The sequence below is a fragment of the Zingiber officinale genome, chromosome 9A, assembly GCF_018446385.1.
Source record: "Zingiber officinale cultivar Zhangliang chromosome 9A, Zo_v1.1, whole genome shotgun sequence".
NCBI lineage: Eukaryota > Viridiplantae > Streptophyta > Magnoliopsida > Zingiberales > Zingiberaceae > Zingiber > Zingiber officinale.
The window spans coordinates 115,947,626-115,966,207 of record NC_056002.1 but is presented as its reverse complement, the minus strand read 5'-3'; the positions used below and the strand labels follow the sequence as shown (position 1 = coordinate 115,966,207).

At 36.9% G+C, this 18,582-nt stretch overlaps 2 protein-coding genes across 5 annotated transcripts; both read left to right on the top strand.

The window, feature by feature from the left end:
• The first annotated feature begins 725 nt into the window (after positions 1–725).
• LOC122020203 (inosine-5'-monophosphate dehydrogenase-like) lies at positions 726–3,215 on the top strand. The gene is made up of 4 exons (XM_042578018.1): positions 726–1,225; positions 1,335–1,513; positions 1,985–2,175; positions 2,346–3,215. The coding sequence occupies exons 1-2, from the start codon at positions 780–782 to the stop codon at positions 1,426–1,428; spliced, it is 540 nt and encodes a 179-aa protein (XP_042433952.1). The 5' UTR covers positions 726–779; the 3' UTR covers positions 1,429–1,513; positions 1,985–2,175; positions 2,346–3,215.
• A 430-nt stretch (positions 3,216–3,645) lies between these two features.
• LOC122020202 (eukaryotic translation initiation factor 2 subunit gamma-like) lies at positions 3,646–17,386 on the top strand. 4 transcript variants are annotated; one of them, XR_006122155.1, is made up of 10 exons: positions 3,646–3,801; positions 4,003–4,130; positions 5,154–5,215; positions 14,536–14,648; positions 14,736–14,838; positions 14,924–15,151; positions 15,243–15,461; positions 15,774–16,034; positions 16,530–16,909; positions 17,051–17,386. XR_006122155.1 is itself a non-coding variant. In XM_042578016.1 (9 exons), the coding sequence occupies exons 2-9, from the start codon at positions 4,025–4,027 to the stop codon at positions 16,830–16,832; spliced, it is 1,395 nt and encodes a 464-aa protein (XP_042433950.1). In that variant the 5' UTR covers positions 3,646–3,801; positions 4,003–4,024; the 3' UTR covers positions 16,833–17,386. The 4 variants fall into 4 exon arrangements, 2 of the variants coding, with proteins under 2 accessions (XP_042433950.1, XP_042433951.1); XR_006122154.1 differs by having other exon boundaries at positions 16,530–16,917; XM_042578016.1 differs by having other exon boundaries at positions 16,530–17,386.
• Positions 17,387–18,582: the final 1,196 nt, after the last annotated feature.

Sequence of the window (18,582 nt, the reverse complement as noted above, 5' to 3'; positions counted from 1 at the left end):
GGGCAAGGATAAGACAAAGAAGGTCGATCCTATGGTATACAAGGGTAAGAAGCACATTGTGTGATTTTTTTGCAATCAAAAGGGACATTACCGGAATCAATGTCCAAGGGAAAGAGATTCGACCAAGAAGATAATTGGAAGCTCAAGTCAAAGGGGAACCTCTAAGAACAAAGCTAAGGTATCATTAGTTAATAATATTTTTTTAAATAATGATAAAGGTCATGCTAGATCTAATTCCATCATTTTAATGTTATTTATCATAAAAATATAAAACATGAAAAACTTAGGGTCAATTATAATCATTTTATGCTATGACTATCTCATCTAAAGTTAACAAGGTAGATAACAATTTAAACAAGAACTCTAACGATTTTAGATATATACTTAAAATAAAAATACTCAAGAAAATAAAAAAAACACATTTAAGGATCTAAGGATAAAAAAAATCAAGTCTTAAGCTTGAGACTTAATAAATTGACAAAGACCTTTAAAAGAATGAAAAATATCTTTTAAAAGATCAAATGAACATCATCTAAGGATAAATAGATAAGAGTCATTCAATAACTAGAGAGATTTAGATTATAAATCAAAAATTAAAAAAATATTTTCATACTATAAAATTCTATATAAGAATTAACTCTAAAAGTTATCCTTAAAATATTTCTCAAAAATCTTAGAAAGTCACTTTAAAAAAAATATATTATCCTAGAGTTAGACATCCCTGCGAAGTCCGACTGGAGGCTCCAGCGGACAAAAATTCCACGGTGGTCGTCGAATACATGCTTCCCGCGCCGTCTTCGGTTCCCGTCAACTACGACTTCGGAAAGGCACCATCTTTCCTCGCCGGCGGGGGATTGGAGTGCGCGCTGCTAGTGGCCGAGGACGAGGAGGCGGTGGATCTGATCGCCAAGGCCGACGTGGAGATGATCCGGGCATTGCTGAGGCTGGGAGTGCCATCTCTAGGCCCCGACGGGCGATTCCTCGTCGGCGCAGCAACAGGAACTCGGCAATCCGACAAGGAGCGGCTGGAGCATCTCGTGAGGGCCGGGGTGAACGTGGTGGTGGTGAACAGCTCGCAGGGGAACTCGATATACCAGCTGGACATGATCAAGTACGGGAAGAGTAAGCACCAGGAGCTGGACGTGATCGGCGGCAATGCCGTCACGATCGCCCAGGCCCAGAATCTGGTTAACAGGAAGTATGCGCTGTGGGAAGAGGACAGGAAGTATTGCCGTCTCTCTTCTCCATTTCTATAGCAATTCCACTTTGATTCCTACACAATTTTGTGGATTTATATTGTCAAACAAAAACTGTTTCTGTTTTATTTTCCACAGGCAACAGCAGTGTACAAGGTTTCATCTTAAGCAAAGGATCATGATGTGCCTGTTATTGCTGATGGTGGAGTTTCAAACTCTGGACACATTGTGAAAGCTTCAGCACTAGGGGCTTCAACTGTTTGATGGGTAGTTTCCTTGCTGGAAGCATTGAAGCTCCTGGGGCTTGTGTGGATCTGGTATGCATTGTTAATATTATGGTCGAGGAAATGAACGACTTAGCACTTGTTACCATGGTTCAGAAATCTCAATTAAGTAATCTCGTTTAGCAATGTCTTACGGATCGATACGTTTGTCTTACTGAATATGTTTTGGTCTTTTGTCTTTACTACTTCGTTACAGTTTCATGTGCTAATCCATATGACATTTATACTCAAATTAGATAGATAGTAAACTAGGATTTGGGTAGATTTATCGAATTTGTGGCTTCATTGCCTTTGGGGAAGGATTTCAAACAACTCACTTGATACATCATTATAGATAAGGAAAGGATGTGATGGTGATATTCACATTTTGCAAATACGTTAGCGTTTAGGCTGAAAGGATCAAAAGTGATTTGAATTGAGTGAGTAGTAACTAGCTTTCCCTTTAACAGGTTAGAACAATCATGGTAGGACTAATTGGTTTTTGCCCGACATTTGCTTTGCCAGAATGATGGTGAAGAATACAGGGGAAGTGATTCGATGTACTTGGGTGACAATCTGAAGCTCAAAGTTGCACGGGGGGTTGTGGGTGCTATTGCTGACAAAGGCTGTGTGTTGGAGTTTATTCCCTACAATCTAGGCGCATCCTCTTTGCGATCTGCTCATGATCGCTTACGTTCAAAGTGCTGAGATTGGAGGTATGGTGATTTTGGACCCCAAATCTTCCTGTGTTTCCCCTTTTTTTTTTTTTGGTGTTGGCCATGAATTCAATTAATGATAAAATTGCTGCCGTTTGAGGAAAGATCACGGGTTCAAAGTCTTGAAAATAAAGCTGTTAAGTTTGTCTATTTACATTTTTGCCCTCCAGGTTCGAACTGGAGCAGCTCAGGTAGTTCCTGTTCATGGATTGGTTTCATATGAAAAGAAATTCTTCTAAATAGAGTGGTCAGACGGGTCAATTCATGATGGGGCAGATCGATCCGTGATGGACTAATCATTTGATGGGGCGGGGCGGGACGTGCCAACACGCCAACGTGACAGGTTGAGAAATTTCCAACCCAACATTTTCTAAGGTGGGTTGCGAGTTTGACGAGCTAACTCGCGGGTCCATCAAAATTTTTTTAAAAAATTAAAAAATATTTCATATCTTTAACATATACTTCGAAAAAGTTTTCTACAATTAAATGTATATATAAACATGTATTTTAAATATAAATGGACACAAACGAGTACTTATTGGATGAAAAGTACTATTTTATTTCAAAATTATAATAAAAAAAAATAATAAATTGACCTAAAACTTAGCTTACATGTTCTTTTCAACCCGCGGGTCAACCCAAGTCCGAGTAGCCCGACCCGCGCGGGGGCCTAGGTGGGTCGGCCCACGGCGGACTGGGTTTGATAAAATTCCAACCTAATCTGTTTAAATTGTTTGACGAGATGGACCAACCCGATGAATCCAACCCAAACTGACGGCTCTCTTTATGAAAACATGCGAGGTCCTTAAATCCTTTTGGTGTGTTTGCCATGTCCAGGGAATGGAAAGAACTAAATATTCTGTATCACATAATTTTTCATGAGTAATTCAGGTGTTCAAATTTCACCGGATTAATTTTGAATGATTTTTTTTTCCTTATTTGTGTTCTAAAATATTCTCTATGATATTCTAGTTCTATTTGAAGTTGGAATTCTATTCTATCTTTTAGTATAATATTACAATAATAACAACAATTAAATTTTATCGTACTATATATATCTTTCTAATTTTATCTCTTATTATATTATAATTGTTAATTATTTTTTTTTGATTTTTTACTTCTTCCTTTTATTTGCATATGTCATAGTTTTATGAAGCATTTATAACATTAGTATAAAAAAATAATATAATGAGAGCCTTTTTATTATATATTTTTCTATTCTTATTTACATGTATTAAGAATAGAAAGAAAAAAAATATTTTCGCTTATTGAAAATTTTAAACTTTCCGTATTCTAATTTTCTCTTATTCAATTTCAAAACACTCAGAATAATTGCATCGTATTTTGTACACCAATTAGAGTATCAACACTAAAGTTTCTGAAGATGAAACTTTAGAAACTTCAAGGTGCAAACAGGAAAAAGTTCTCAACAGCTCGCTGTTACTTTCGTCCTCTCCTTTCCGCCGAAGAAAAGAAACAGGTGACATGATATAAATATTAGATCTGGAAATATGCCCTAATTCGTCCACCGCCACCCGCTTCCGATTCATCACTCAGGCGGCCGCAGCTTCACCACCCGTCTCATCGCCAGCCGCCGGTGAATCCGTCGCCTCTTTCTTTGCTAAGGTTTTCTTGCTTCTGCACCCCAACTTTTTTTTTTCAGTCCTTTTTCCAATGGATGGCTCTTCCGTAATCGGCGATGGGAAGGGCGTCAGATCAAGGGGAAAGAACTAACTTTGCTGCTTGTTTGTTATGTGAGAGTAGTAGGATTTGAATAAATGCGTGTTTTAAGCTTATAGGTTTCTTCTGGTTGCTTTTCGACAATAGTGTTTCATCAGTCGCTTCGAAAATGTCGCGAAAAGGGTTAATGGAGCAGGACTTGAGTAAACTTGATGTTGCAAAACTTCATCCATTGTCGCCGGAAGTTATCTCACGACAGGCTACCATTAACATTGGTAAGTGCTACGCTTGCTTAATATTTTTTTAAAAAAAAATTAATTGCGGAGCGTGTTTCTTATTGTTATTTTCCACAATGCATGTGGAGAAACTAGATTGTCCTTCATTAACGGCATTTACATGAACGCTTTCTCCTCCTTTTTGTGATTATAACAAATGCCATATTGGTACCCCCTGAGTAGCCATCATCGTTGTAGTTAACTTATCATATAGTTCTTATCAATAAAATTTTGTTGAAGAACACGCTCCTTAGGCAAATTAGGGAAGCCTTAGAATTATTACCTTCTGGTTGATGATGCTCTGAGTAATGTTAACTTCATATTACTTCTTTTTGGCTTTAATTTTAGGCTCAGTTCACTTAACTAGAAGGCAGAAGGGAAAGCAACATAGGAATGTACAAAACTGAACCATGATTAACAGTTTTGTGACCTTTTCCCTCTCCCTCCCCCTTCTCCAATCTTTCCACCCTTATAAACCTCAACTCTAGAGATTTCCAACTGAGAATCAAATAAAAAATTTGTACCTACATTATACTGAGTATGTTGTTTTTCCTAATACATTCTTTATCGCAATTTCACCTGCTAAAGATAGTTGACAATGGTTCAGATTAACCATCAATGGTTTTCTTCTTAAACTTCAATGTTGGCTTTAAAGTGTCTGAACTTTATGGTCATGAATCTTGTGTCTTGTCAATTATGATAAGATCCATAAAGCTGACACTTAATAGTTGGGACAAAGACAACTTGCTGCTGCTGTTTGTTTTTTTCTCTAAATCTCAAAGGAATTAGTTGACCTGAAGCAAAAAACCTTTTTCTCTTTCTCTTTACAACTTAGAGATTGAACCATCAGACAGAAATCTGAACTGTGTCTAACCAAATGCATAGATATAGTTTGATTCACGAGAGGTTTTTAAAGTTCTTCATTTTCTAAAGCACACTGCAGGAATATAGTTCATTCTTGTCCTAGGTATCCTTCATTTCTTTTGTTTAAACACTGATCTGCAATTTTGTATTGAACTTTAGGTACCATTGGTCATGTGGCTCATGGAAAGTCAACTGTGGTGAAAGCAATATCTGGCGTGCAGGTACTTATTTAGTTTGAATCAGTTAACATCTTGGTAACATACTTTTGCAAAGTTTTTATAGTCATTAAGAATCAAGGTCTAAGTTAGATTTGACTTTACTCAGATAATTAACAAGAATGTTATGAAATACAGTTTCATGATTCTTGCTTTCAGTAAGAGGACATCTTTTTATCATCTTACAAATGGCTACTAGGAAGAGTCCAGACAGCTCCTTTTGCTATGTCCATTGGCATTTTAAATTCTTTTTCCTGCACTTGTATTTAATTATCAATTTTCACTTAATGCTCTACAATGGCTTTTCTTGTTGGTTTTTTGCTGGTTTTTTGCTGACTGAGGCCCTGGATATCATGATGTAGAATCTGAAGTTGCAAATGCCAGCAACAAATTGAGGTCATACATGTCAGAAAAGACAAGAATGTGTCTATAGACTCTATACCCAAGTTTAATCATGTTAAAAGTTGGGAACACAGAATCTTGTGACCATGAGAATAATTTGCTATCTGATGAATAACTCATATCAGCAACCCAGAACATGAGGCAGATACCACCAATCAAAACTATCTTTTTTTCCCAATCAACAATCTGTTATTTGTTGGTAGTTTTGAGAGCATGAAAACTTAAACGAAGTAATTAAAATAATAATGCGGAAACCATAAACACTCACATTGATCTCCCGAAGAACCGCAACCGAAGACGCCGGTCGATGAAGTCGCCGATGAACCGCCGGAGACGTCGCTGCTGCTGTCGCCGAGAAGATCACCACACGGAACCTTCTCGGACTCTTCCACAAACCAAATCCCGTCCCTACGGATGTTCTCCCTTTACTCATACGATCACCTCCACTGCTCTTCTACACACCTCTGATCGCCAGAAGCTCTCTTCTGATTGCCTTGGACGCCACCATTTATATCAAGCAAGACATCGGTTACCAACCGATGCCTTGATGACAGCTTTAAATGGAGGAAGATGAAGGATCGGCACCCCTTCATCTTCCCGACGTTGCAACTGATGCAACGTCTAACATCTCCCACTCGTCCAAGTCAATCCATATGGTCACATAGACCATGTTAGTCACATAGACTACAAGGTGATCAAGTCACGAAGACCGGAGCGAAATTAGTCACAAAGGCCAAATAAGTCATGAAGACTTTGTGAGGATTAAGTCACGAAGACCAGAGTAAAATTTAGTCACAAAGACCAAATAAGTCACGAAGACTTTGTGAGGATCAAGTCACGAAGACCAGAGCAAAATTTAGTCACAAAGACCAAATAAGTCACACAGACTTTATGAGAATCTAGTCACAAAGACCAGATCAAAACATCCATTCCATACATTAGGGAAAATGGTTCGTGCGACAGCAAGCACAGTGAGCATTCAATCGCTAAGAAGATTGTCACACCTTACTTAGCTGCTCCATAGAACAAATCAGAGACATAAATGTCCATAGAACAAATCATAGACATAAATGGCTTGCCTTTACCCCAGATTAAATTATTTACATCATCATGAACATCTCTAATCCCTCATGTTGACCATATGTCAAGAGCATGTTCAACACCTCCAATTAAACAAATTATTCACAATTACATTTTATGTACTGAACTAAAAATGTAACCGGTACCAGTGAATAAATGTCGCAGATGTAAATCAATCTTAATCTTCCTTTTTAGCTAGAATCCATTCGCTCTAATCAGTTGCTTTCCTAGTTATGCTCCATAGACCGAATCATCCATAGCCAATAGGAAACATGCTAAAGTAGCAGACACTGATCAGAACTTCAAGTAGACAGCTAAATAGTCACTTAGGGTAAAATCGAGATTAACTTATAATCTCAAGGGTCTCACATAGTAGAGAAGCAGGGATCCATTCTCCTACAACTCTTCTTGTCGCCATAGCACATGTGGTATGAATCACATGCTACGATGTTATTCTCTTTACCAAAAAGAGCGCATGTTTTTACTAATTTTAACATCGTACAGATTATGATCTAGACATTCTCAATGTCTAATCCTGAATTCAACATATGAATTCTAATCTGGCTTCAAGCAGATTCAGTAAATGGTGGGTGCATTTACTCCAATCATTACACAAATGATCTCATCTTGACACTAATATCAAGGCGACCTTAACTTATGGGTATGTCTCTATTCACAGCTACAAAAGCTGTCCCATAAGTAACGGTCTTACCTCTATTCGTACTTAACAAATAGAGATGATTGTCCATGTGAGTGGACCAATCCTAATCTGCCAACATGCTTATCGAGACTTTTATTCGAATGTAACCAAGACATATACACTGAATAGATCATGGAATTTTTTTATTTATCAAAATGTCTTTACAATTGTTACATTCTCCGAAGTCCCAAAGACTTTATATGCCCATGAAATGACTCTTTAGTCAATGGCTTAGTAAAAGGATCAACAAGCATATTCCGTGTAGGGATGTACTCAAGAATAATCTTTTTCTTGTCAACAATATCCCTTACAAAATTATACTTAATTTCTATATGCTTGCCTTTGCTGTGATATTTGGGATCCTTAGAAAAAGCTATCGCAGCTTGACTGTCACAGTACACAGTAACAGGACTCCCACTATCCTCAGCAATCCTCAAATGCTTTAAGCAGCTGCTGCACAAGCCACATACTCAGCTTCCATTGTCGACAAGGCTACACAAGCCTGCTTCTTGCTATTCCATGAGATGGCGCCATCATTCAGCAAGAAGACATAGCGGATGTGGATTTTCTGTCGTCCAATCTGCATCTGAGTAGCCACTTAGGCTCATATTTGATCCTTGGAAACAGAAGCAATAATCAACTGTTCCTTTAAGATATCTGAATATCCTCTTCACCGCTTTCCAGTGTCTCGATCCTGGGTTTGACTGGAAACGACTAACTAAGCCAACAACATAGCTTATCTCGGGACAAGTACACAACATAGTGTACATTAAACTACCAATACCACTGGCATATGGTTTCTTCTTCATTTCAGCTATTTCCTCTGGAGTCTTGGGATTCATACTTTTGCTCAAGACAGTACCTTTCGCAATAGGCGTCTTTTCAATGTTGCAATCTGATATATTGAAGTGTTGCAGCATCTTAGTGATATAAACTTCTTGAGACAAACCCAAAAGCCTCTTTCATCGGTCTCTAACGATCTTCACTCCTAAGATGTACTATGCTTCTCCCATATCTATTATGTCAAATTGTGATGAAAGCCAACTTTTAACTTCTATCACACACTTTATGTCACTTCTAGCTATTAGCATATCATCAACATATAATGATAAAATGATAAGCTTTCCTTTTTCCTACCTTAGGTAAACACAATGATCCTCATTGATCATTTCGAAACCATAAGATAATATTACTTCATTAAATCTTATGTTCCATTGTCTTGACGCTTGCTTTAGCCCATATATAGACTTCCGAAGTCTACATACTCTTTTCTCTTGGCCTTCAGCAACATAACCTTCTGGTTGTACCATATAGATTTCTTCGTCAAGATTACCATTAAGGAAAGCCGTTTTTACATCCATCTGATGTAATTCCATGTCATAGTGTGCTACTATAGCTAGGATGACACGTATTGACACAAACTTCACAACTAGGGAGAATGTCTCTTCAAAGTCAATACCCTCCATTTGGGTATATCCTTTTGCAACCAATCGAGCTTTGTATCGATTAGTCGATCCATCTGCTTTCCTCTTTACTTTGAGAATCCACTTATTCCCAATAGCCCTTCGGCCCGGAGGAAGATCGACTAAATCCCAAACTTGATTCTTTCTCATTGACTCCCTTTCTTCATCCATTGCAACTTTCCATTCTTTTCTAACTGAGCTGCTCATAACTTCCTCAACTGTTCGAGGTTCCTCATCGTCAACTGGGAGAACCATTAATGCCTCATTCTCAATATCAAACCTTTTCCGAGGAATAATCTAACGACTACTTCTTCGAAGGTTTGACTGTTGAGAAACTGACTCATTCAGTGGCAAATTATTCCCACTCGGTTGACTAGATTCAGGCATCTCCTGATTTGTTGATAAAGGAACATTATCCTCCTCCTCTATCTCATATAGAGGAATTGTCTTATCAACTTCACCTCGTGTTGGGAACTCAGTTTCTAGAAAAGTAGCATCTCTTGACTCTATCTCAGAGATGGTTCCATCTTGTCGCTCACCAATAAAAACATAACCCTTATAGGTCTCAGAGTACCTTATAAAGATACACTTCATACCTGGGTCCTAGTTTTCCATATTCGTGAGTTTTATCATGAACGTAGGCAGCTGACCCCCAAGGTCTCAGATTACTCAGATCCGGCTTTCTGCCTGTCCAACGTTCATGTGGGGTAGATGGAACTGACTTTGAAGGCACTTTGTTAAGTATATAGGTCGCTACTAATAATGCATCTCCCCAATAGGAGATTGGCAAATTAGCCTGCGCCATCATAGACCTAACCATTTCAAGAAGAGTCCTATTTCTTCTTTCAGCAACCCCATTTTGCTGTGGAGTTCCAGGGATAGTAAGCTATCTAATAATCCCTTTCTCATTACACATTGTCTTGAACTGATCAGACAAATATTCTCCTCCATGGTCAGTGCGCAAGGTTTTAACCTTACGTTCCAATTGATTCTCAACTTCATTCAAGTAACGAATAAAGCAATCCAATGCTTCAGATTTGTGAGAAATCAAATACACATGACCAAAACGTGTGAAGTCATCGATAAATGTAATGAAATAAGAACTCCCATTTCTAGCCTTCACATTCATTGGACCACAAATATCCGAATGAATTAATTGCAATGGTGATTCAGCCCTAATAGCCTTACCAAACGGTTTCCTAGTCGTCTTTCCAGCAAGACAATGCTCACATACAGACAAGTTAATCTTAGCATGAGTGCCTAATAGGCCCTCCTTAGCTAATCTATTCATTCGTTCTTGTCCTATATGTCCCAATCTAGCATGCCAAATTTCATCATTAACATCAGCATTACTAGTAAGAGCAATGTTTGAAAAACAACTATTATTATTTGGTTCTACATCAAGAATCATAAAACCATTTGTTACATAACCATATCCAATTAACACAAAGTTAATTCGAAGTTCCACACAACGGCTATAAAAATTTACATTGTAACCTAAATCAAGAAGACAAATAATGGAAACCAGATTCCGTCGAATCTCAGGAGCGTACAAGACATCATGTAGAAACAAGGTGCCTCCACCACGTAGGTTGAGCTTGCAAGTGCTAATTCCTTTGACTTCTATTCTTGCATTGTTTCCTACATATATCCATTTGTTGCCAGCTGGTACCCTACGATACGTAGCTCGATCACGAGCTACGTGGTTCGTTGCTCTGAATCTACAATCCACAAAGGATACGAATCAGCTAACAACACTGTACTTGCAATATATTGCTCGTGGAAAGAAGACAAATATGTTTTTACCTTTTTTGGCTCAAGATAATCCCGAGCAAAATGGCCCTTCTTGCCACAGTTATAACAACTCAACTTGCTTTTAGGTTTCTTTCCATCCTTCTTGATTGAGCCTTGCCCAGAAGCAACATTAACTTCTTTTACCTTTCATTTTTCTTTCTTGAACCATCTTTTCTTATTCTTGGAACCGTAACCTTCAGCTACAAAAGCTTGACCAAATATCCTTGCGGATTCAATCCTCTCCGCCTCAAGTTCCATGGCGTGAGACATCAGTGAAGTCTTGATACTTTCACTATGAATCAGATTCTATTTCATCGTTTCCCAAGAATCAGGAAGAGAATGAATAACTACCTGAATCCATTATTCATCAGTCAACTCATAACTAGTAATCTTTAACTCTCAAACTATATTAGTCATTTCCCTCATATATGAGGTCATGGTAACATTTGGATGCCTTTTGTAGCTGTCAAATTTTATTGTCAGTAGACGAAACTTGCTTAAATTAACCACAATACTTCTCTCTAAGGGCTACACAGACATCATAAGCTGATGGAAAATGACACATACTCATAGACTAGATCATCTATCATTGAACTAATCAATATATTTTTAGCAATAGAGTCAATTTTCCTCCATGCCTTATTGGCATCAAGGTCACGTCTATGCTGTATCGTGGAACCATCAATCGGTCTCTATAACTTCTTGTTCCTCAAGAACATATTGTATCTTGAGGTGCCAGATTTTATAGTTATCCCTATAATTTCTCACCCTTATTGAGTTCAACTATGATGTTTTTAGTTGCCATGATCTAATATAAATAAAAATATTATTTATTCATATATATGTAATTATCTATTGACTCAGTGTAAATTAGAGTTAGTTTACAAAATCAAGTGATAACATTGTTTCCACTCATCATTTGTATATTCTAATCGAATCAACACTGATCAATTATATTACACATATCCCAACTAATGAACAAATCATTTTATATGAACGAATCATATTTATATGAACTAATCATGAAATGAACTAATCATTTCCAAGTTAGTTAACATATAACATAACTTTTATTATTTAATTCTGTTTGTACAAAACAACAGAAATTATTACATGACTCAAAAACTAGATGAGCTAACACTGCTCGTACATAACGACAGCAAACAGAACACTAATAAACTAGATAGGCTAGCATTGCTCCCACTAGGACAAACACTAGTATAGCAGCCAACACTATCCCTATTAACCTGGACTCATTTGGGATAATCTCAGATGGGGTAGCTTCAGGATTCTCCATTAGATCCATTTCTGGATCTTCCTCGAGCATCTCCTGGTCCTCTTCAGACTCTTCAGGCTCTTCTTCACCCATATAGTGAAGTAGTTCCTCACACAGTACTGAATATGTGACACGCCCTTGATGACGCCCCCATACATAGTCTGCTATTATCCTGGGATACTCTGGCAATGAATGCATCAATGCCCAGATCCTATAACTGTCCAGGACTGGAAACTCTTCTTGCTCAACTTTCCAAAATAGTCTATCCAGCCGTCTAACATGTCCGTCAACTCCATAAGCAGACTTATACTCTATATCCTGAATCTCCTCTCGGAGCTAGTTTCGCCGCACTTCGCGACGAGTCAATGTGGTAATCGTCCGTGCCATCTGAAAAATTGAATTTAAATAAGTCAGTACAAAACCGACTAACCAGTACAAAACCAGTTTAATTCAATTTATACAGGCATACCATCATTATAAATCAAGAAAAACAAATCTTCTCGATTTTCAGGAGTTTAAGTCGACTGACCCATTAGCCCGGTCAATCAGGAGTCTGGATGTTAAACTTAGTCTATTGTCCTCATTAGAACTAATCTAATTGGACTTATGTTCTGTTTTCGTTTAAGTCCATTTGAGTCAATCACAGACTTATTAATCAAACTTAGGTCCGTTTGATTTATTCAATTGCCCATTGAATTAAGTCTGACTCATTAGAACAAATCCAATGTTTCTGATCAAATTTGACACAACGGAACTAATCCGGTCATATTTGATCAGCCCAACTTCTGTAATCAAGAATACCCAATTAATTCAATAATAAACCGGACTGGTTAAATCAACAAATAATTTAAACCAGCTTTAGGTATCATTGAATCAAATTGGTCTGCCTAAATCAATTAATAATTTAAACTAGACCTGGGTTTGATTGATCAAGTTGGTAGGGTTCTATTTTCTGTAAATTGAACCATAATTTAATTAAATATTTATTTATTAATTAATAACACATTTACTATATGTATTTAATTAATTAAAAAATATTTAATCAAATATACCTACTGTTCGGGAAAAAAAAGTGTGCATGCCCTTTTTTCTTTCTTACACGTTTTTTTTTTTTTTTTTTATTTTATATATTTAATCGATTCAAATTCGTTATTGAATCGATTCAAAAATAAAAAAATTTGCATGCCGCACTGTACTTCGTCAAATACAAGCACTGTTCATTCCTTTTTCATTCGATCATTAATCGATTCAGATTTTGAAATGAATCGATTCAAATATCGAAAATATTACTGTGCATGATTTTTAATCGATTGACGAATCGATTCAACAAAGCACTGTGCCGTCAATTGAATCGATTCAATTCTTTATTCTATCGATTCAAATATTTGAATCGATTGAACAATCGATTCAAACAAAAAATACACGTTGTTCGTGATTTTTGAATCGATTGAAACGAAATTTCAATCGATTCAATTCACTGTTCATCTTCTTCTTCGCAACAGAAGAAGAAAAAACACGAGCTTTTCGGCGTCGTTTTTCATGCTGTCAAAACTATACATGCTCTGATACCATTGTTGGTAGTTTTGAGAGCATGAAAACTTAAACGAAGTAATTAAAATAATAATGCGGAAACCATAAACACTCACATTGATCTCCCGAAGAACCGCAACCGAAGACGCCGGTCGATGAAGTCGCCGATGAACCGCCGGAGACGTCGCTGCTAGGGGTGTAAATGAGCCAAGCCGCTCGTGAGCTATTCGAAGCTCGATTCGATAAAAGCTCGTTTGAGCTCGTTTAATGAGACTCGTTAAGATAAACAAACCAAACTCAAGCTTCACAATATTCGGCTCGTTAGCTCGTGAACATGTTCGTTAAGCTCATAAATCAACTTTTAAATAAAAAAATAATAGTTTTGATATTGAATTTATAGATTTTATACTCAAATTATTAAAAATATCGACAAATATATTAAATTTATTTATTAGAATAAAATTATAAATTTTAACAAGAATATTATAATTTTTAAAAAATATATAATTTAGTTTTTAATGAATATTTAAATTTATAATTTATATTTATTAAGCTCGTTTAGGCTCGATAAAAGCTCGAATAAGCTCGTGAGCCATGAGTATATTCGTTAAATAAAGCTCGAGCTCGGCTCGATTATAAACGAGTCAAACTCAAACATCCAAGAGTTCGGCTCGGCTCGATTACACCCCTAGTCGCTGCTGCTGTCGCCGAGAAGATCACCACACGGAACCTTCTCGGACTCTTCCACAAACCAAATCCCGTCCCTACGGATGTTCTCCCTTTGCTCATACGATCACCTCCACTGCTCTTCTACGCACCTCTGATCGCCAGAAGCTCTCTTCTGATTGCCTTGGACGCCACCATTTATATCAAGCAAGACATCGGTTACCAACCGATGCCTTGATGACAGCTTTAAATGGAGGAAGATGAAGGATCGGCACCCCTTCATCTTCCCGACGTTGCAACTGATGCAACGTCTAACATTATTAAAATACATTTTGAAATACTGATTGCATGAAATTGTTTTATTTAGAATATGACCAAATATAAAATCTATCTAATGATTGGCTGATGTTTCCAGACTGTTCGATTCAAGAATGAATTGGAGCGTAATATTACTATCAAGCTTGGATATGCCAATGCAAAGATTTACAAATGTGAGGATGATAAATGTCCTCGACCTATGTGCTACAAGTATGTTTCACTGTGTGAATAAAATGTTTTTTTTTTAAAAAGACAAAATCTTATGTCTTCAGTTCCTGATATTTTATGCTTATGCAGGGCTTATGGAAGTGGAAAAGAAGACAGTCCTTTTTGTGATGTTCCTGGATTTGAGAACACAAGGATGAAACTTTTAAGACATGTTTCCTTTGTTGATTGCCCAGTGAGTTACTTTCCTCTCTGGGAACTTAAGCAAAAGTTTGAGATTTCTGTTTTTGACTCTGGAATTCTTTATATTTTCTTGATAGGGCCACGATATTCTTATGGCTACCATGCTTAATGGTGCTGCAATCATGGATGGAGCTTTGCTTCTTATAGCTGGCAATGAAAGTTGCCCACAGCCCCAAACATCTGAGCATCTGGCTGCTGTTGAAATTATGCGACTTCAACATATTATTATTCTTCAAAATAAGATTGATCTTATTCAAGAAAGTGCTGCCATCAATCAACATGAGGCAATCCAGAAGTTCATTCAGGTTAACCCTTAACAAAAACAGCTATATTCTTTTTCCCATTTCTAATCTCAAAAATAGTTGCTAACAGAGTTAGGAATGAATAAAATGGCAGGGCACAATTGCTGATGGGGCTCCTGTGGTGCCAATATCTGCTCAATTAAAATATAATATTGATGTCGTCTGCGAGTATCTAGTGAAGAAAATTCCCATTCCAGAAAGAAATTTTACTTCCCCTCCTAATATGATTGTTATCCGTTCGTTTGATGTGAATAAGCCTGGCTCAGAAGTCGATGAAATAAAAGGCGGTGTTGCTGGAGGTAGCATCTTGAGGGTAGGCAACATGTCATTAATCTTAATATAAGTTGAGTGACACTTGCAAGTATTCTACACGTCCTCTAAATTTTCTTAGGTTCTCTATAAGGTGATAGATTGCATTGTTTGAAGCTTTAATAATCTAAGTAAATGCTTTATTCTTTAACTCCTCTTATCACCATGAGAATGGAATTCTTTTGTTGTCTATGTTTGAGGTCTATAAGACAATTTTTTTCCACCGTATCTGTTATCATCTAGCTTAATTCATGTTCATCTCTTACCATAATACTTTTCTTTTTTTATAACAATGCATTGGTAATGTTTTATACAGGGTGTTTTGAAGGTAAATCAATTTATTGAAGTCCGGCCTGGTATTGTTGTCAAGGATGAGAGTGGGAATATAAAGTGCACCCCTATCTACTCTAGGATTGTTTCCCTGTATGCTGAGCAAAATGAGCTACAATTTGCCGTACCTGGTGGGCTCATTGGTGTGGGTACAACAATGGACCCTACATTGACTCGTGCTGATAGATTGGTTGGTCAGGTGCTTGGTGAAGTGGGTTCACTGCCTGATATATTTGTGGAGCTTGAGGTTCTATATTCTTACTTTGCTTTTGATATTTTTAGTAATCTTTTAAACGCTGTGTTGTTTTTTCTATCAGTGAAACAACTTGTATTTGCTTTTGGTACTTCAACATTCTAAAGAATTATATCGATCAGTAATGATACAAGGGTGGAGCAAATTAAAATGGGAAAAAGTAGTTAATAGTTATAACTATGAATATCAATTGAGAGTGATGCTAAATTTGCCAAGAAAACTGCTTCTGTTGAATGCAAATATTTTGAAAACAAGCTTCTCTTTTATTTTGTAGTATATTTGTTTAGTTTAAGTGACTTTTGATTTAATTTCTGATTGAAGAAAATATCAATTAATAAACGTTGGGCATTTTGGTGGAGAATGTGAAATGTAATGGTCTTAAGTTGATGATATTTACCTTTAGTAGGCCTAAAAAACATTACAATAGCAGGGATAAATGGTTTTGCGTTGATGACTTTTGGATGTGAAATGTTGTCTTGATCTTTTCAGGTGAACTTCTTCCTTCTCCGTCGGCTCTTAGGTGTCAGGACAAAGGGAACTGAGAAACAAGGGAAAGTCTCCAAGCTGACCAAGGGTGAGATCCTGATGCTCAACATAGGATCCATGTCAACTGGGGCTCGAGTCGTTGCGGTGAAGAATGATTTGGCTAAGCTGCAGCTCACTGCTCCAGTATGCACCAGCAGAGGGGAGAAGGTTGCGCTTAGTCGGCGTGTTGAGAAGCATTGGCGTCTGATTGGTTGGGGGCAGATTCAGGCTGGTTCGACACTCGAAGTCCCACCCTGCCCTATCTAATACCCCTCTCAGCCCTTATTTCACATTCTAATCCAAAGAAGCAAAAGAAGAAAAGACAGCAGGATAATATACTACACGTGCGTTGGTAGGCAGGAAACAATAATTGCAATTTTCTTCAAGTTTCTTGCAGGATTTTTGTGTACTTTTGTTGATTTACGTTGCCAAACGTTTATCGGTCATCTAATTTAGTGTTCTACCCTTCCTGTGTGTTGCATTAGACACCATGCAAATTGGTTATGCATTGCTGCTTAGAAGAATTGCTGGTCTTCACGGACTTGCTTCGGTCACAGTGTCTTACAAGTTCTGAGGTTTGGGTTAGTTTAGCCGTATTTATTGTGATTATACTGATAAATCAAATTTGTAGCAGGAGCACTTTCAGCAAAACTGATGGTTTAATTTTGTCTCCAATTAATTTTCTTTCTACTAGAGAAAATTTGTTTCCTATGAGAGCAGCATAGTTCTCTTGGTTTTGTATTGATCTAAATGGACGTGGGTTATATGTACTGAATTATATCATCATTGGATTATTTTATTTTTATTTTTTATGTTGATAATTTAGGTGTTCAAATTTTGCCTAATTATTTTTTTGAGTATATCTGAAAATATATTAGTAAAGCTGTTGAATGGCGAATCGAGTACTCTATCTGTGAAGGTAAAGTTTCTTCACGTAGGTACTCCGATCGAGGCTGCCAAATATAGTTTTTCCATTAAATTTGATGCCTCTTGCTACGGCATCCAACTGACACCTCCTGGTTGGCAGCGTTACACACTTACCGTTGTTGTGTGCCTGTTTATTTTTAATTTTTGTTGAAGTGATGGCTGATCACATGCAAATATGATTCCTACGGCTTTTCCCATGATATGGAATTTATAATAATATGATAAATGGAGAGAATTATATGTTAAATATCTACGCAACACTGCTTGTTTCATTTGGAGAAAATTGAGTTGCTTTATATTATCTTTTCCAATGACTTGTTGATTGACTTCAGACTAATATTGTTCATTAGAAGCAATATAAGTGCCCTGGGTATAGAACGGATTCTAATAGAAAATATTAGGGGGCGTTTGGTACGCGCGTTTTCCATTTTCATTTTCTGGAAAACGCGCGTTTTCTGGAAAATGGTGTTTGGTTTGCGTTTTCCGCGCGCGTTTTCTAAAAATTGACTTTCGTTTTCTAGAAAAACAGAGAATGACAAAAAGTCGTTTTCTGTTTTCTAGAAAACGTGCGTTTTCCAGAAAATGAAAATGAAAACGATGCAAACCAAACGCACCCTTAGATTGCTTGCTGGATTAGTTGGTTGGAATAGCTATTGATTTTATTAAATTTAGGAAGCAATATAACTGTGAAAATTTATTGATTCATTACTCATTTGACTATTTTTTATAGATGGCTGAATGATTTTGCTCCACTTTTTCTGTTTGATAAAATTATAATTTAAATGATGAAATAACATAACTTATTTTTTTAGTGTTGAAAAATGATAATCAATAGGTCGAGAATAGAGATATCAATTATTAATTCATAAGTAAAACATTTTAATATTCCAGCCTAATTTGTCTATAATAATTTTTTTTTTAACCAAACTGTTCAGATATTTCTATCCTTCAGATTTTTTTTCCAAAATTATAATCTAAACTGTGGTAGATTTAATAACTTTTTAACTGCCATATTTTGCAAAAGGTGAACCGCTGCCATTGTCCCACACTACAGTATGGCAAAGGAGTAAATAAACTTTTCGATTGCCGT